This window comes from Antedon bifida, chromosome 1 (genome assembly GCF_963402885.1).
Source record: "Antedon bifida chromosome 1, ecAntBifi1.1, whole genome shotgun sequence".
NCBI classification, from domain to species: Eukaryota; Metazoa; Echinodermata; class Crinoidea; order Comatulida; family Antedonidae; genus Antedon; species Antedon bifida.
In genome coordinates, this window is record NC_136226.1 from 25,783,372 (window position 1) to 25,804,533 (window position 21,162).

The 21,162-nt window shown below is 30.6% G+C and overlaps 1 protein-coding gene across 4 annotated transcripts in view; it reads left to right on the forward strand.

Moving 5' to 3' along the window:
- LOC144847570 (uncharacterized) overlaps window positions 1-20,075 on the forward strand; it is a 59,816-nt gene extending 39,741 nt beyond the window's left edge. Inside the window, exons 2-9 of one of the 4 annotated variants that reach the window (XM_078704018.1) lie at window positions 4,297-4,581; window positions 7,638-7,744; window positions 11,678-11,720; window positions 14,015-14,113; window positions 15,833-15,907; window positions 16,248-16,352; window positions 17,040-17,132; window positions 17,562-20,075. In XM_078704018.1, coding sequence (XP_078560144.1) covers window positions 7,655-7,744; window positions 11,678-11,720; window positions 14,015-14,113; window positions 15,833-15,907; window positions 16,248-16,352; window positions 17,040-17,092 — 465 coding nt within the window. In that variant the 5' untranslated portion in view covers window positions 4,297-4,581; window positions 7,638-7,654 and the 3' untranslated portion in view covers window positions 17,093-17,132; window positions 17,562-20,075. Of the gene's footprint in view, window positions 1-4,296; window positions 4,582-7,637; window positions 7,745-11,677; window positions 11,721-14,011; window positions 14,114-15,832; window positions 15,908-16,247; window positions 16,353-17,039; window positions 17,133-17,561 lie in introns of all 4 variants that reach the window. The other 3 variants (XM_078704002.1, XM_078704011.1, XM_078704025.1) reach the window with 3 other exon arrangements.
- Window positions 20,076-21,162: the final 1,087 nt, after the last annotated feature.

A 21,162-nucleotide genomic window follows, 5' to 3' on the forward strand; every position in this document is an offset into this window, starting at 1 on the left:
TTATGTTTTCTGTTTATATAATAGAATGGTTACGCCGTAATATTTTGTGATTTCTCGTTGGCCTGGTTACATAGGTCATGTCCTAGATTTTACTGTCATATATACTACTAAAGTACGTTATATCCAAACAAATAAAAAAAACAAAATTGATATTTTTTATGGTAAAGAAAAATGGATCTATGATAATAACACGTAACTATCTTTAGGCTTATTGTAACATTCTTCGTAAAGCTAATTATTGTACTTTTAGGCCTAAGTGTAATGTTGCACTATAAGTTTTGTACTTGATTGAATGTTCAAATACTTTAATCATAACAGCATATGTTAGTGTTTCATTGCTCTGTTTGATGTTAACTTCCATTGGGTAGCTTAAGTTTGTAGTTTCCCAAATTTCTAATCAAAGGTTATTGTACTCAGAGAAAGCAGACGAAATGTTTCTGGTAAGAAATCCTCTGCACTGCAAGGAGTACGGTAGATATTGGAGCGTAAATAAAGAATGTTTGCCACTGTGCTATGGACACTCTCGTCTGACACGACTTCCTCTCCTTCCTACTATCTTGCATTATATAGCTGTGTATATAAATATTTATATATTATTAAATGAAAGGCTCGCTAACACGTTATTTTTTGACCGATTGACCGACCCGGTGCTTCACGCTGCCATGACGTAGATACGTGACGTATATTAGACAAATTGACCATCACTTTTATTATCTTATACATGAGACCGTCTGTAGTGATTTTCTGGTAAATTTTATATTATTCATCTTGCATACCTGTTTAACCACATGTCTGAGGCGCAATCATATTAGGTGGATATCTTTGGGACTGATAGGGTTGTCCCCTGGATAAAGTGTCTCAGATCTTTTACCCATCGTTCTTTCTTCACCGGAAATGTCCACTTAACAGGGTGACACTGACCACTGTGAATAAGGGTTGTCCCGACCGAGTGGTTGTCCCTCAAAGGAGTGGTTGTCCCAAAGGAAAGGTTCTTTACACGAGATGGGAAATATCGTATGATGAAAATTAAACCTGATTGTGCTGGCCTTGATAATATTGTTGTTATGGAAATGATAATCATTGTTAATTAGAACGTTGTTAATTAATGTTGGCAGTTAGCCTGGATTTCTGAACTTTCCACTGAGAAACATTCTTTCCAATAAAATCAAATTATCAAAATAGTAAATTCACAGAATCGCATCAATACATACGTTAATTATCAGTTATTTTATTGTCCTACGTTAGCCAATCAAGACACGTTATGCCCAGAAGAGATACATTCTTATCTTATTTGTGAAAAGGTCATCAAATCTTCAATTTCTTATTGATTTATGTATTGTGTTTCTCTGTTTCGAAAAATCTAATACGATTACTAGTTTTAATTTCATAAAATAGTCGTATACATAAATTGGAATTAATTTGTTCTAATTGAGTAAAATGTACACCAGTAGTTAGTGATCCACACTATATGGATTAACAAGGGAAATGCCACAATTTCAGATTGAAAAAAATAGGTTAAATTTGTCGAATTATACTTTTGATGTCCCTAATGTCCTCTTCATTGGCGCCGTGTATACAGAAAATCAGGTTATTATAACATATATTATAATAATATACATTTGTTTTAATGTAAAATCGGGCTAAGCTCGATTAGCTTGACCAAGGAAGAGTGAATTTGTCAGGTTTTACTATTTCCACTTGTACGGTACCATTATTGAATTGTTTCACGATCATGTTATGAACTTTGTGTAAAATAATGAATTAATAGTTAGGCCTAATTAATACGCAATTTTAAATATGCGCTAGGCTAGAATTGAAGTTTCAATATAATAAAATGAAAAGAAAAATGTAGCAACTTTAACCAATAAGATGATTATTATCATTGATTGATGATATACTTTTAAATATCCGTAAATCACCTGATTTAATTCGATCTATAGTTTTGATAAAACCTAATAACGTTGGTGTTCTTTGATATGATTGAGAATAAATTGAGAATATAATCATTTTTTTGTAAGAGACGCGGTAGCTTTAATTGATTGTGTCTTATAAACGTAAATCAAATGTAATTTAATAGTTGCATTATGTAAAATTCCAATACGTTCTTGTCTGGCAATTGATATACATGTAAGGTAAGTGATTCATTGTATTAAATAGTTGTTTCTCCTTTGATCAAAAAACAACTTCTTAGAGTGTCAAAATCGACAAGTTAAAGAAATTACGGATTTCAAACTGATTTTTCGCTCGTTAGCCGCATTGCCACTGTTTAATTTGGTTGAAAAAGTAAATTGATGGGAAAAAAATGACCAAGTTTGGCGTGATAAGCAGAGGATGACTTCTAAAAGGGTTTGCTAAACCGTCTCCGCTCATTATCAGAATGAATCATCTTCTTTCTTAAAAACTAAACTAAAAGACAGTAAATAAATACCTCAAATTTGAAGTAAGATAAGATATTTTTTTTCATAGACAATTCTCGCATAATAATAGTTAATATAATAAAACGCATTTACAATTGTAAAAAAACATCATTTTTTTAGGTCTAATACCTTTTCTTTTTTTCTGTCCCTGAAGTTTTTTCATGACACCATGCCGATGACATCGAGAATACAAAAAACGTATTTATGTTGCTAAAAATAGACTACTGTAGCAAGATTAATGATTGAAAATAGTAAAAGTTTACTTTGGTCTATTAGCATAACTTAATAATAAGGCCATTAAATATAATTTTTAAATTGAAATATTTTTTTAAAAAAACAAATATTATGAGTCCATCGTAATCAATTTAATTCTATCATGTTTAAATAGGAAAAACACTCGTTTTACCAATAATATTGACACCACGTGTGTGTTACAAACTTTACCGTACTCAATTACAACCACGCCAGACCAAAAACACGATTAATTTAAGATAATGGACGTAACTATTTGCATGCACAGTAATATGAATTTCAAAAATATTGGAATTGAAATTATGTTTAACTTATTACAGACTAACTTAGATTAGCAAAACAAGTATAATTACTTGATAGATATGTGCAAAACAGGTTGTTAATTTGTCAATACTGATTATAATCAATCTCTTCTGTAGATCGCCTGAAGCCCAATACGTATAGACAACTCTGTATTTAGATTTTCACCAATGGAAATAACACATCGTTATAAGCTCGTATAGTCACACCATACGCGAAAAGAACTTCGGAGACCAAGTCTGCGTATCATCGTTTTGTCTTCAGTCCTTCTGAGCCATTTGCAGTAAATCACATTTTAACATTTTCCAATCATAGTATTATATTTAATTAACATTTTACCAAGCTAATATCCAGTATTTATTTACTTTTAATCAGTTTAAATTATTTACTACATAGGAATTTATTAATTTTGTATAAAAGAGAAAATAATAATGTTTTAAAAATTGCGACGAATGTTAATTTGTGCTTATTCTGATTTATAAAACTTTACCAAACGCAGAAAGTCTGAACATATTGACAGGTATAACATATATTTAAATGATTAGGACAAAAGTATAATTTTGCTAAACTGGCGTATTGCAATAAACATCAGTGAAGTCCACAAAAGACAAAAGAGGTATACTTTTAATTTTTATATGATTTTTTTATTCTACAGTATGCTAATATTTGATTTGGCTGTGTGATTATTTTTTTCCTTTTTGAACGACGCATGATTTCATGAGTGCATTGTTGTACATAGACTAGCCCCTATTCTGTAGTTATTGTACGTATGTGTGCCAAAATATTTATCTTTTTGCTAAGTCGAAACATGAACAGGCTAGAACTTAGACTATGTTTTACATTGATGAGTATTTCAGATGGTCCACTATCACAACATTTTTTCATCGTTTTATATCATCTGATGAGTGTTTGTTTGGAATAACATTCGGGTAATTAATGTGTCTTTCGAACCATTTCCCTTAGTTTTACTTAATCGGATGAGCTGAGAGCGACACTAAACACGAAACACGATCTCCCTTACCTTAAGTCGTTCGGATTAACATTGATGTTATAGTATCATGCAAAACGTAAAAGCTACTATTATCATACCGACTTAGTCGTAGAGTAATTAAAGTTAATAAAACGTACTATAAATTATATATTTGTTCTAATAATACAGAGTACAAACCCTTCTCTTTTAATCATCATTCAGTTTAATCGAGTGGGGTACACACATAAAACCTACGCGTGATTCAATTTTTACTTGATTAATCATTAAATATGAATTTCATTTCCGGTTGACTGGAGATTGATTTGCATTAATGTAATTGTTTTCACTTACATGTAGTGTTCTTCAGAGAGAATGATTGTCGATACCAACACATTCTTTCAAGGCATCAATACAATCAAAGACTATCTGCATTTCAACAGGCCATCTACGTCATCATTTCAGTGACTTAAAATACCGACAGCGGTGAAAATCTATCTTAATTGTGTCTTGCCGCTTACCTAGACGCTTTCGGACTGGTTGGAGACATTTCAGTATATTTTATTGTATTTAATTACAACTACTACACATAATTCATAATCGTTGTTCGGGTACTGTTTTTTCAAGCGTGGTATATTATACCTGGTAAGTTTCTCTTTTATATTTTGTAACCTTTTTATCTCAATTTGTTTGTCTTTGATGACAAAAAATACCATGCATGTATCTACTACTGTGTACTTATTATGCAATAACCGTTTGGTTCGTAATGGTCCGTGTCGTTACGTTTTTCAATTGTTAAAAAGTGTCCCAAACCTTTTTACATGTGTTGCACAGCTTTAAACAACATAGAATATAAAGCAGGTTTAAATTATAAAACTGTAGTACAAATAACAAATAAGTACAGAAAGAAAATTGTAATTTTAAAATTGTACATAATCAGCTCAGGCGTCTTATTTCCATAAAGTATATTTGTACTTAATATTTGAGGTAAACATTACTTCACCATAACATTCTTCATTTTGCAGTGAATCCTAAAGAAATAGTATGTTACTGGTGATACGTAATTGTATTGTCAATTTAAAAAAAAGATTTGTCATTAACTTAATTTGTTTGTTTCAAAGTATTTGCACGATATCACAGGAAAAATGAAGATCAGATTCTCTAATTATTTACTAGTTAATAACATATAGGAAAACAGATTGCTTTATTGTAGAAATTATTATTATCATATATCATATTGATAAACAATGTGTTTTTTTTTCAATAAAGTTATATCTTTAGAAAACTAAGACAAATTTGCACTAAGGAAGAGTGTTATCGAAAAGGCTGTATTTTCTTTCTGGCCATTTACTTTATCGTTTTGATTTAGCTGTTTGCTTATTGTATGTATCTTCATTCAGATCCAGTCACTGATATCCACAGCGTTGTCATTTTCAGTAATTTGACTTTTGATATTACAATATCAATGAATTAAACTGTAATACTATAAAGGCATTGCACTTTACTCGGCTTCGTGTCGGAAAAAAAAGTACTCCACTAATTATGTTTATGTACATCCTTGGAGTAATACAATAATACTCATGTATTGAACTCTAATGCTCTACCATCATTGTTGATGCGTTTACCTTGGTTTTAAATGCTACTTGACGCCTCAAGATGACTTCATAAAGTATGATTAAAATATTGTGTAAACTTAACATTATATTATCTTATTTTTGTTATGTTTGCCAAATTGTATTTACCTATATTACTTTAAAATTACTGCCATTAGAAACACTGTCATTCTTGTTAAAATTTCTAAAATTTGTGTTTTTGTTAAATATGTTTCATGTACAGTCAATCTTTATCAGTCTATTCGACATTCTATAAATTAATTTGTAATTTCATTTCCTACTTCAAATGTTATTAGATTCAATCTTTGTTGCCCATCTTTCTTTGTGGTTGTCAATACATGTAAACAAGTCAAATGAAATTAGTGTAACAATTAGATAGACATAAAAAATAAATCAAATATTCGCATTCAGTATTTATAAAAATGTCGCTTAAAATGTTAATATTACAGTATAATATGCAATCAGCCTCAGTTGTATGTTTTATTTTTTATATTTTAATCTTTTATTTATGTATAATTATTGATGATGTACATATATATTTTATTATAATTCTAAGAATGAAAATTATTATATATAAAAAAGTTAAATATGAAAAAAAAAACAGATAACAGTAATGTCGGTTGCAAGAAACGTTTGAAATATAGTATGTTTACAATGATATCTATTCTTTCTAAATCTACTGAAATGGAAATAAAGGTGAGTGTACTGTATCTCACAAAAGACAAAAAAAGACAATTGGAACCATACAATGTAGCCGTCTGACTGGTTATGGTCCACCAAAAATGTTCGCTTTCTGAACACGTACCGTGCGTAATCTTACCTCACGGACGATAGACGGAAGGAACTTAAGTACATGTTTTTTTCAAAACATGAAAGAACAACGTACAACAGCAGATAAGAGACACTGATACCAATATGACAATTTCAATCAATTGCGTGTTCCGAAGGTCTTTTGAGCACAACGTTTTCGGGAACCGGGCATTAGAGTACGGTTATGTTACTATCAGATACATACATAGATCTTGCAGGTTTAAAATTAGTTATACATCTTTTATTTACATAATTCACCTCATCTTGTTTGCATTACTAGTCATTTAATGTCTGCGGACTGTAGTTTTTTATTTAATCTATCGACTCATGATGACGAATATCAATAGCTTTTTCAAGCACATTCGGTTAGCTCATTTCCCAGGATAAATCGCGGCACTAAGCCCTGTTTTGACATGCCTCAACCACAAAAGACTATCTTGCAAAGTAGCATAATATTTGTGAGTGAAAACATTATTAATTCATGTCCCAGTGGAGGATGAATGTATCTGATTGGTCGGTTTGGTTCGTTTTTTAAAACTAGTTATATAAAACTTAAATTCATCGATATTTCTAGTTATTGAGCGATGTGTGTATAATATAAAATTAGTAGTATGACATTCTATTAGTCTAATATCGTTTCTCCATGAAAACGAAATCAATCAGTCACACGTGATAAAAACTAAACTAATGGTTAAAGTCGCATCATGGGGGTAGGCGCAACAATAATGTTTAGCAATCGTCCCGGGTGCCGGTACCATGCTAGACGTGAGACATGAGTTGAACTCCAGACCCTGTGTTTGGTAAGTATACAAAAAAAATGAATGTTTATGGGTTGAATGTAAGCATGAGTCAAAAGATTGATTGGCCGCGAAAGTCACAGATGATGCACAAGACACAGCATCACGTAACTCGTAACCATCCTCGCCTTGTGCAAAATAAAAATTACTACCGTGTAATATAACCATTGAATAGAACTTTTACACTTCAATATAACTAAATACTGAAGGAACGTGATACGAAATTAAACACTAACACCATATTTTTTCTTTTAACTTTTGAACTATATAAATAAACTTACAGCAGATTGCAACAACAAAAAATGAATTTGTAATTAAGTTTTTGGTCATCAACTTTGTACAAGCTGTAGATTTTGTTATGATCATTTACATCTTTTAATGTATTTTAATCTGTATTTATCGATTTTCTTCTTATTTAATGAATAAATGAATCGAATGACATTGTTATTATACGTTTGAATTTTTGTGGGTTTTTTTTCAGAAAAAATCGTGATTACTATGATTAGGTCTGCTGTAGACGTTATCCTGTTTATTACACTGAGTTCTATATTGGTATCAAGTCGAGCGCTGCCCTTACAACATGGCAGAGTAAGTGAAATAAAACATGTTGGTATCCAGTATTTTAGTTTGTCTTTTTGCTCTTTTCTATAATTGTATTGATTAACTGCTGGTGGCTTTATACAATTTGTGATTTGAGAGTAACCAATTCAATCAGTGGAACCTCTAATTATATAGGGGTGTCTCCCTAATAGGGGTTGGCCGCAGCAATAAAAAATCTCCGTAATAATAGGGTATCCCTTGAATAGTGTTCAAAAGGAACGGTAGTGAAGAAGTAACTCAATGATTCTGACGTATCCTATAGAAATATGACATGGAGTGACTATAATTTCTGAATTCTTTACCTCCAATGAAACAAACATAAAAAGAAATATTTCTTACAATAAACGCTGCTCGCTTATTGACGTAACAGTTTTAAAGATATATTGTCCCTCTGAAAAATATTTCTTATTTCAAATTTGTTTTTGAATGTGTCATTTTATTGTCACATAATAGTTATTTTACCTGAAAAAAATGTAATTTAAAGCAAAAAATACTTAAATTGTCTGTCAGACAATGGTTTTTTAGTTATAATTAAACGTTTCTTTTCTCTTTCTATATGTGAATTTTGTTACAGAAGTGATAACTTTGATATGAAACACAGACTCAATTTAGTTTATTTTATTGCTAAGGTCAAGTCTTCATCACGCCTAGATACTTCAATCATGGACTGTTTTGATAATAATTCAATCTGACAGCCAATTACAGTATTATATAATATCATGGGACTCATAAATAGCTGAAATGCTTTTGGATTTGTCGTTCAACCGTTAGACTCTTTTCCCAGACGTTTTTTTGGTCCAGCAGCTGGTACCTATAAATTATAGTCGAGAATCGTTTTTCGCAAAAATGTCAGTGTCTAGTACTATAACTGCTGCTTGCTTTCATCTAATAAATCAGTCTTCTCTTGTGACGTAGCGGGCTAGAGCAGCAGCGTGAAAACCATTCTTTGTATAATATAATATCATCGTTCTAAACCATAATGTCTTTATGTTAAGAATCTACAGGAGAATATATTAAAGTATTATAAGTATCGTTCAATCAAACTTATTTGTGGTAACTAAATAAATAAGTATAAATGGTGTACCCTACTATACCCACGTACTTGTCTTAGCTTCGATAGACATGATACCTTCCAAAAGACTGAGAATACATTAAAGCTGGAATGTTATTTTTAAAGAGAACAAATAAATCACAAATAAAGGCATTTAGAGACGACCACTTTTCAAAGATCTTTGACACCATATTAATTAATTGTGTCGATTTTGTAATGAAATAGCTATCTTGTCTAACCTATACAAACAACACTTTATTGCGTGAATACAAGAACACACGATTAACTAAACAATAATTAATTATTAATTTGTAGTGCATTGCTGACAACAATAATTGTAACCCATTTAAACGACTGTTTAATTACAAGTAAAAGTTCACTTATTGATGGTACATTAATGACAAAATTATTCGGGGTTTCTTTTGAAATGTCAAGGTCAGTCGACTATGAAGCAATTATTTTTCAATTATAATTCCTATAAAAATTTACATTTATTACAGAAATATAAGCATAATCATTGACAAATAATGTAATGATAATCCATATGTGAAATAAAATTGAAAAAGAAGACGAATCTCGGTTTAGCGTACGCCTCATTAATCACGTTATTGTTTGAGATCGGATTTTACTTACGATGCTCCTTATAAATTCGATTATATAAGTATAATTAAGGCTATAACTTTACTCCCATTGAACGTACACTATTTAATTCAGATATAAAATATGCTGTTACGGTACTTTAGATATCATATAGGCCTATAGTAAGAAATGAATACTGTAATTTTTTTCTTTCCGCGTGTTACATCATCCACCTGGGTTGACGTATAACAGCTCTGCCTACACTATCAATCGTTATGTGACAACAAAATGTGACATGATGATGTCATATTACTACCATATTTGGTAACATCAATACTATATTTGGGGACATCACACTTTTTTGTCAAACTAGTTTGATAGTGTAGACAGAGCTTTAGTCGTCGGATACTGAGTTTGAAAAGAACTGATGATAGCCTATTTTATTATATAATAATATATTTATTAATACAGCATTGAAAATCGGGTAGTTAAGTTATGATTCAAGACTATATATAAGCATCGTCTACAGGACGATCGTATACAATTCAGCCTTAATTATTATTATCTACCAAACAGTATTGCCATACTTGATTTGTAATGCAGTACACTCATTTCTCAGTTAATCGATGGAGTAAAAACGTGATTTTTTCTCCATGATTTAATTTGCCAAAATACCGTTAAACCGAAATCGGATACGACTCCTTCCGTATTAAAGTAACGGATCATGAATGTATTAATGTTGCATACAATACGATAGGAGGAACGTTTATTGCAATCTAAAATAAAACATTTGAAATTTAAGTTTAAAAAAAATAATTATGAAAATATATATAAACTGTACGTATAAAAATATATCTTCAATCTTCAAAAAACATAATTAATATAAAAATACATTATTTACAAATACGGGACATCAAAAAAAGAAAACGACAAAATAAAGACTCGGGGCACTCGGGTCAGGGATAAACTACCAAGAATTGAAAAGACAAAAATTAGTGATAAATCTTATCGAACGTTCGGTTTTAACTCTAGGGAGAGGGACAGGTATTGACGTTACATGGTACGGATGTAGTCTGTATGAAACACTATACAAATTCAAATGAAATTATCACCTAATTATTACCTATTTTGTCATAATAAATTGTTCATGCTTTTTGGAAAACCTCAGAAAAATTGTAAAAAATACAGCAGTTTCACTTAATTTGCTGTATTTTTTTAAAACAAATTTCATATTTTTTTGTGAAAATTCATATTTTTAGCAAACAATCAATCAAATATACTTATAATTACAACTTTATAAAAAGTTGTAATTCATTCAAAATTACGATAAGTATCTAGCCAATCGATTTCAGGCAGAATCGATTTTTTAAAATAAATGAGACAAGGTGTCATCTACTGTATTTTGACCTGGTTTTGTTGAAATAAAAACATTAAAACATCAGGTATAGATTAAGTTTTATTTTTAGTTGTTTTATATATTTTTAAGTAGCCTACGTCATCAATGTTTTTCTTTTTGTTAATGACGTATAATTCATCCATACAATACAAGCATTGTCATTATTTAATAGTCAAATATTTTGCAATAATAATACTGCATTAAAGATATATGCAATTATTTCAAGACACATATAGCCTTAAAGTATCATTTTCATCACAAAAATAGCATTTTTTCAGGAAAATAATATCATTTATTATATTTCAAAGATTAAGATGATTAACCTATTATCTTATAACAAACATGTACACTTATAGTTAGTGACGTCAGAATGCAGTGTATACTTTAAAACATCGAAAGGTTTTTAACCCTTTTCTTTTGTTATTCCATAGAGATTTTTTTCCTCCTGATTATATCAAAATCAACCAATCCAATTGTCTTGCATCAACTGTATGCATATGCCCTCCGCGAGTATCAGCGTGTTTTTTAAAAATTATTTTATGTTATACGATTTGTATCTACTTCCCTGTATGATTGATGTGTAGTGACAATCATCTATGAACTAATTTAATATTTTTATTTCATTGAAGCTCTCTTAAGTTAATATTATTTTAGTATTCGTCCTAAGATTATATTGAATACAAATTGTTTCAATAATAAAGAACGCATGTGGCCGGGTTCTTGAGGATGTTATACAGTTGTAATGTTTTGATTACCTAGCATTTTGCAGGTGAATAGGAACAAGCAAAATTGGTAAGAAAACATAACTGATAATATTTTAGGACAATCTACTCTCGTTTAGAACATTTAGGAGGTGTCAATCGTTATACACTGATAAAGATATATTCCATTACAGGTGACTCCAGAAAAATCATACGAGGGATTTTTAGACGAACCAGGTAATGTAACTTGACTTTGTTATTTGAGTTGTAGGCGTATGCATGTATTAGTTGGGAAAAAATAAAAACATCTATTAAATTTTGAATATTTTACGTAGAATGACGTTAAAATGACAGCTTTCATTAATTCAAATTTAAATGAAAAAAAAATCACGTCACAGCAAATTCTTATTTATTCTTTATTGCCAATAAAAAAGAAAACCAACAAAGACCTCGAAGTGAGTTGGCAAGAGAAAGGAGCTGAATACATATGCTAAAGGTCACTATCAAACTAGTTTGACAAAAAATTGTGATGTGCGGTAGTGATATGACGTCACTGTGTCCAAATATGGGCACATCATTTTTTTTGGTCACATACAGTTTGATAGTGTATACAGAGCTTAAGAAATAGTGTTCCTCTTTTCCCAAATAGCAGCACTTGAAGATATAAATATATCATGCAAATGTAATATAAAAATGTCAACAATATAGAATCTTAAATTCATTAACTTTAAACCACATGCAGCACATTTGCATATAACAATGCTCAATATTAAGAAGTTTAGTCATGGAATACATTCATTTAAAGCTGTTTTAAGATGAAAACCGTCAAAAGTAAAATACATAATGTGGAAAAATATTATTTATACAGGGTATTTATGATTAATATAACTGGACCTGTTTTTCGTTGTTGTCTTTGTAAATTTAATTTTAAATTAAAATAGTAATATTAATAATGGAAGTCTTAGCCTATATAGCGCCTAATACTAATGTTTCTAAGCGCTTTACACACAAAATGATCCATTAAATATCTCAAGATACCAACAAAAGAAAGAAACAGCGAAATCATTTACACCACTCCGTTCTCTAGCACTTTGAAGATACGAGAGCTCTTCATAACAGAATTCACAGGAGCTCGAGTGAAAAAGACATCTGTCTATCCTATCCTACAAAAATAAGAAGTAAAAAGATGTTGCTTACGACTTAAAAAAAAACATACAGTAGAAAAAAAAGACCATTTAATTAACCATTATTCCTGAATGTCACCTTGCTGTATCATCCAAAACTAACCTGACTATGCATCAACTCGCTGGCATGTTAAAAGCAACACTTAAACAAGTCTTGTGGCAAATGTATTAACACTCAACATCAAATGCTTCATCAAACATCCAATATATCAAAACAATGTTATTCTAAATCTAGTCAAAATCTGTACATCAATTGTTAACTTTAAAAAAACGTTAATGTTACTAATCTTTGATGATGTTTTCTGCTTAATGAAATGTTTATACAATTTTAATTTTAATTTCTTTTTTTTGTCTTGTGTGGGTTCGTCCCACTTTTATTATAGTTCTCTGTTATAAATATAATATTATATATATGCACATTTATATATTTCTCTTATTTATAAGGTGCATTGCTAAAAAAATACATATATTTTAAACAGTATATACATAGGCTAAGATTATTTTGATGTTAAAAAAAAAACATTTACATTCATATACATTTTTAAAAATACAATTAGTTAAAATATGTCGATGGCAATAAAATGACGATAAAAATTGATTTAAAAAAAACGTACTTTTGAAAAAGTGATTATTATTGTTTTATTCTGTTCGTGTCCGTGTCTAATTTAATTTTAATTTCTAATTTTTAATTTTGTTATTGATGGAAGAAGGTTGAAAGTTAAAACTTGAATTCGGCTCTGAATTATCATCAATCTCATGTTTTTCCATGTTTGTCAAGAAATGTAATGCATTTCATTAACACCAAATTCTAATTAGGATCTTAGTACACTGTACTAGATGCACTGATGATAAATTCAGTGTTGTAGTCTGCTTAGGTTCATAATCCACCTTATCCGTCATATTACATTAAACAATGCGCTTAATCTCTATGAGATTTAATAATTTATCCAGCAAATCCCTTTTAACGAAGTGTCAGCTAAAACTATCCTTCATTAAGAATTTAATTGCGTTCCTATTCTTACGGAAAAGAGTAAGTAAACGATCTGAACACCATAAACGAGCTACTTATAATCCACAATTATCCAAATTTAGAGCATACATCGTCAATACTGTACGGTATTTATTGTATTACACGGATGTCTGTTGTCTTGTTTTGTACCGAAAAATGTATTTTTGTTAATCATTTTTCATTCATCTTCACTCACTAAAAGAAATGCTATTTGAATATTCATAAGTCAATGATTTGTTGTAACCTTTGACTTTTTACATTTGTCACAAAATTGGACTTAAATCGGTATCGTAAACTCCAAGGATTAAAGTCAATAATCTTTGTTTTCATTTCAGAAGTTTCAGAAGATAGTTTATACCGCAATAACATATTAAGTGATTATGGGTGGCGAAAGAAGGCAGTTCTCATGACAGATCTGAAACGAGACCAATCACACGGTAAACCAACCATTAAAGAATGTTACATACGCAGCATTAAATAGTATTACTACAGTGGTGACGACGTATCTAGTAGTATTAGTAACACAAATAAGACACACAACTATCGAGTCTAAACGATGTTCTAAACACGCTAAAAAAACTAACGAACATGCGCAGAATAGTATCGAGACGAGAGTAAAGGGGGAAATGTGATTAGTGTATAGGCCTACAGTCGTACCAAGGACAATAGCAAAACATAAATGTTGTTTCATAATACAGTAGTATCGTATAATACTTTTTTTACCGTTAATAAAATGAATGGTTTATGATATCTAAGATTATCTTCAAAGTTAGGGCATTTGTATTTTTTTTAAGGGACCAGTTAAGTTTCCAAAAAAAATTCTATGACCCAGGAGGTCAAACGCCTTCGCATACCATTAGTACAGTCACCCAATTACGTTAGAAGTTGTGTACGACACTATGTTTTCAAGTAGCTACTTTGCGTCTATTTTTATACTATTGACAAATTGACAACCCCGTTGGCGTTGCAATGTCATTAAGGTTCAATTACAGCCTCAGTGTATCGCATTTTGGAATTATTAATGCTGTTTATTGCCCGTGTGCCGTCTTCTTAAATCCGTTTATAAAGATAATTCTTTTTATAAATAAAGATAAGATTGATAAATTATTTTAATCTTTCGGATGTGATGACAAATTGAAAACAGATAACTCTAGTACACATCTTTATCATATCTGTTTAAAAAAATACTATTTATAGAAGACCATAATATGCAGTTTAATCAATCAAACTAAAAACAATATTATTAATTTTGTACTGTTGTTTTAAAAATGTGCTTAGTCTGCTGCAAAATCCACTGAATTCTCATGAATTTCTTTTATTTGGAAGGCTTTTTACACTTTTTTAAATATGAAATCCATGAAACGGGTTTCACAATTGAAATTAAATTCGACTTCAAAGAATTTGATTTTCAATTTGATTGGTATCTACTGTATAGCTTAGACTTAGCACAAACCCATGCTTTTATTTTGACGCAAAATTCCAACTGATGATTTTATTTAATTCACTTATAATTTTCAGCGAAAGTGATTTTTAAAAAAGTACTCTAACTGCGATATATAGTCGCATCGATGACGTCAACGCATTTATGATGACATTATATATCATTTATATATTGTCTTTAAGTTGGGAAAAATTAAGGTGACTTGACTTAAGGCGATAAGTATAAATGATCTAATGTGTAAAAATGAAGTATGGTGATAGCACTTATGTTTCCGAGAGTGTAGTTTGTTCAATTTTGAATATTGCCTTTTAGACTCTTGCCTTAAGAAATGTTCTCAGTGACTTGTAATACACAGTTTTTGCAGTCTAAATGTGTTTTGATAAATGGTAGAATTTCACTAATTAACTTAAATACTTACCGCTGTAAATAATAGTTATAAGGATATGATTGATACCGGAACAAAAGAGATTGCTGAACATAAAAAAAATACACCAAGATGTGTTTGAGGCATGAAAAGGTATCAGAATAGAAACTATAAATGTAGCCTAACGTAGATCATACACATATGTTGGTGAAGAGAATTGTAATTTTCAAAGTGCACAATACCCGACCCGACAATATAGATTGAAATCGTTAACTCACTAACTCTAACAACAACAACTACCAATTGTTTTCTTATTCCTTTACACCAAATTTACATTTTATATCTTGGTAGAGGGCAAGGACAAAGAAAACAAAAGAAATAACAGAAAACATGCATTTCGAGGAATGATTGGGAAAAGATTTTTTGGTTAGTATTGAATGAATGGGATGAAAAACCCTAATTAAAAAATAACAACCAATAACTGTTCACGAATGTAGAATGCCCATTATTACCTGAAGGTTTGGAATATTATATGGACCACAAGTAACATAAAGCGTGAAGCTAGAACACAAACTGTAGTATGTGTAATTTGCACCACAGTTGTCTGGAACAAGATATTCTGGGATGCAAGTTCCCATGCAACCTAACTGGCCTAGTTCAGTCATGCAGTGCCGCAATGGTGGAATAGGTTAACGCTAGACTCATTATCATGACATCAAAGTATATTCCTTCTTTCATTTTTGTATTCATTTTATTTCTTATACAGATCAGCCATTGCCTTCACAAGCAGAAAGCAAAATGTGCGTGATGGAAGTTGTTATAGGTTTTCTTTTTGGTGAAGATCAATCAATAAATGAACCAGAAGTTAAACGTAAGTATTACATTACTGTGATGCTATAATGATAGACGATGTTTCAGGTTCAATCAATTGCCTTCTTGAGAATAATATACGCGAGTCCTTTCCGTACCGAAAATACATTAAATTAATTCGTATTTTATCAACGATGACCTTGTACGTATCAAACACTGACCCCATCTGTACCAACAGACTGAACAAGGGAACACGCCATCATACACTGATCCCATCTGTACCGACAGTGACCAAGGGAACCTGCCATTATACACTGATCCCATACCAACAGTGACCAGGGGGACCTGCCATTATACACTGATCCCATCTGTACCAACAGCGTGGACAATGGGAACACACCATCATACACTGATCCCCTCTGTACCAACAGAGTTGACAATGGAACACGCCATTATACACTGATCCCATCTGTACCAACAGCGTGGACAAGGGAACACGCCAGAAACATCATTTAACAAATTATATACCGCTATAAAATGTTTATATGTAAAGTTAAACTTATGATACTAAGAAAGTCACTAAAGGTGCGTTTAAAAGTAGGCCAACAAACTGTACGAACCTAATACAGATACACATGAACATAACACATGATTATTGGTCTTCAATAAAAGTATACGACGACTGTACAATTCACTTTTATACAATTTCGTATTGCGTTCAAAGTGGTTATACTTTCATTTTTTAAAGATGTATGGACACGATGTAAGGACAATGCCAATAATAGACTATTAGAAAACTGAGTTACCAGATTCAAATTGATAGAGAGAGTAGTTATTTTAGGTAAGTTTTGCATTGATACTTCTTACTGTCACGCTTCATTGCTTGTCAGATCCGAAAGTTCATTGTTTGACTACAAAACATTGGCCTAAGATGACTTTCCTAAGTTTACGAATTCTGGTCACTGCGGGTGAAATATATTGAGAGTGACGACTGTACACTTCATAGTCCATTATTCGGTTTGTGTTTTTAGGAGGGCTCTGCTCGCGCAGCTTGCAATATGCACTTTCAGTAATGCATGATTATAATAATGGCGCTCTAATAAATAATAAGGTGCAATATTATAAACATCAATATAATAATAATAATAATTATTAACAATGTTTTTCTGCGTAATTTTCTACAATAGTAGTCCTAATTTAATCAAAACAATGTTTACATTTAAGCATTTTAATATGACTATTTTTATGATAATATTTTATTAATTTCTAGATTGGTTGACCCACTTAGAAAAACAAATGTTGATGGGTAGCAAACAGATATACGTAATACACAAAATGGTATTCCAATTTATGTAGATTCTACTGTATTTTAGTGACTGCTACTGGAGTGTACACCGTGCCTATTTATTTTCATGTTCTTACAGACATGCCTATTTCTTCTCTGAGCTGTAAATGCAATCAAAAGCAATATTGATAAATCTAATAGGAAACGTATTGCTGTGTAAATCATTATAAAAATGTTCGTTCGATATAACCAGTGGCAAGTATTTGATACAATTTAAACATTTACAGATTAGCACAGATTCTATCAGACACATCTAAATTAGAAGCTTGTACAGCATCCGTACCGATATACATTTTTACTCTGTATATACTTTTTATTAGTACGATGTTATTTTTTTTTTGCTAATTTCATTTTTCTTTTTGGTAACAAACATTTATAAACTCAAATTGGAATTAAGAAGACATTAGAAAATACGATTGCCGTATATTAACTGAAATTGCATTTTATATTAAACTTATTAGGATAAATTATTCGATTAATGTGTTAATAATGTATTTATATTCACTTTGCTTCAGGACAATATAATCCCATAAAGAAATGCTAATACCTTCTATGGATTAATATTTTTTTAAATACACTTTCCATTGATTGCATAATTTTTTGTGAATATTAAAACTGTATTTAAAAAACAAAACAAATCACCGTCATGTTTCTGTCTCTTTAAATGTAGTGTTATAGGCCTACTGCAGTAAATTTAAAAGAAATAAAAAAAGAAGAAATTATTCATTGGATGATTGGTTTGGTTGTGCATTGAAGGATCGATTTTGTAGGTAGAGTGGTTAGTATGTCTCACACATTTGTGGAATAGTTGATTGTTTTATGGGCCGCTGCTGCCTTGCTTTTTTGGGATTTTACTTTTCTTAGTTTAATCAAATTATTATATTGTATTATGAACTTAAAGAGAAATAAATATTACTTTTGACTTGACTTAATTTATGGTGTATGTGAATAGAACAGCTGGTTTGCGATTAATGTTGATAGAACAATAGAATGGTGTATGTGGATAGAACAATAGAATGGTGTATGTGGATAGAACAATAGAATGGTGTATGTGGGTAGAACAATAGAATGGTGTATGTGGATACAACTGTAGAATGGTGTGTGGCTAGAACAATAGAATGGTGTATGTGGATACAACTGTAGAATGGTATGTGGCTAGAACAATAGAATGGTGTATGTGGATACAACTGTGGAATGGTATGTGGCTAGAACAATAGAATGGTGTATGTGGATACAACTGTGGAATGGTATGTGGATAGAACAATAGAATGGTGTATGTGGATACAACTATAGAATGGTATGTGGCTAGAACAATAGAATGGTGTATGTGGATACAACTGTAGAATGGTATGTGGATAGAACAATAGAATGGTGTATGTGGGTAGAACAATAGAATGGTGTATGTGTATACAACTGTAGAATGGTATGTGGATAGAACAATAGAATGGTGTATGTGGATACAACTGTAGAATGGTATGTGGATAGAACAATAGAATGGTGTATGTGGATACAACTGTAGAATGGTATGTGAATAGAACAATAGAATGGTGTATATGGATACAACTGTGGAATGGTATGTGGATAGAACAATAGAATGGTGTATGTGGATACAACTGTAGAATGGTATGTGGGTAGAACAATAGAATGGTGTATGTGTATACAACTGTAGAATGGTATGTGGGTAGAACAATAGAATGGTGTATGTGGATACAACTGTGGAATGGTATGTGGGTAGAACAATAGAATGGTGTATGTGGATACAACTGTAGAATGGTATGTGGGTAGAACAATAGAATGGTGTATGTGGATACAACTGTAGAATGGTATGTGGGTAGAACAATAGAATGGTGTATGTGGATACAACTGTAGAATGGTGTATGTGGGTAGAACAATAGAATGGACTATGTGTAGAAAATGTCGATGTTGTGTGCACGTGTAGAATGATTGATTTATGGGAAGAAAAGTTGGTTGGTTGATTTGTGTATAGGCCTATAATGGTTGATATTTGTGTATAATTGTTGGTTTGTTAAGTTCCAACAGCTGATCCTAATGGGCGAATTCTGGTCTGCTTATAATTGTAGGTTCATGGATTACATCATAATGTGGTTTAATTAATTAGTTTATTTGGCCTCTGTAATAGCTAATGTAATAGTAACGAATTAGCGATTTCATTAGTTCATTGACGTGACGTGTTAAAATTCGACAGAAAGAAAACTGAAATGTGCAAAAAAAACTAAGAGTTATCAGTTAGTATACTTAATGTGGTTGAACAACCAATTCAATGTATATTGTCCTGTCTTGAAATCAATTACTTATGTAGTTAAAATTTGAAATTGTAAATAATATATTAATTGTTTGAAAAACAATACGGAAATAAAAAAATCATCTGTACGGAGTAGTAGTTTGCCCTTTCTCTTTCTCAGTAATAATCTATCTTTTAAAGACTTATTGTTGCATAAAAATAAGATAAAAAAGAGAAATATTGAAATATTTATTTTTTTAAATGTTTACATTCATTCATATTATAAATTAAAGATGTATTGTCCCCCTGAAAAATAATTTTTACATTTTTTTTTAATATGCCATTTTAATTTCAGATAATAGTTATCCACTTTGACAAAAATTTAGATCGAAAAAAAAATTATATACCTGAAAAAAACTGTAATTTAAAGCAAAAAATAGATTTTTGGTTGAATTTAACCATTTATTTTGTCATTTTATAAGTGAAAACATGATTTTTTTCGATTTGTTTTCTACAGAAGTGATTAACTTTATTAAAACTACAAAATACCATATTCAAAGTCTAATTTAATTAATCTTCATTTTTCATGGTTTTGGGGGACAATACATCTTTAAGGTACAGCATCGCTTCTGAATCAGTATGTTTGGTTATATGTAGCAATATTATTACATAGTGTAATTGAATATGGAAAGGCCATGTGTTGACCATTTAAAAAAAATGCAAATTTCGTTTTATTTTCTGACATAACATTACTATTGTATGAATCTAATAAAGAAGATAATAACGCAATACAGTATATTATTGTAAATTTGAAAAAGTCCATATCTTGGCCAATTTTTCAAAAAATCCATGTTTTGCCTACAATTTTTATTAAATAGCAAAATATTTGGTTACTATGAGTCTATAAGATGATATCGCGATATATGGTCAACATAAAGCAATATTATTGCATAATAATAATAATTAAATCTTAAAGATGTATTGTCCCTTTGACTAATTCCAAAAAAATAAAAAATAACAGATTTCGAAAAAATGTGGGTCATTTTGAAGTATCATAATAGTTATTAACTATCACCAAAAATTTGTTGAAAAAAAAATCATTTAACTGAAATACAGACGTTTTTTTGTTAAAAAAATAACTTTGACTTCCAGTCAAAGTTTTCGATCAAAACATATCCCCATAATGAAACGCGCTTGTTTGGCTACTCTGTATGCATAATCATAAAACTTCCTCACGATCTGTGTGAACATACCTTCTCAACCATGACGAGTTGTAAACAATCC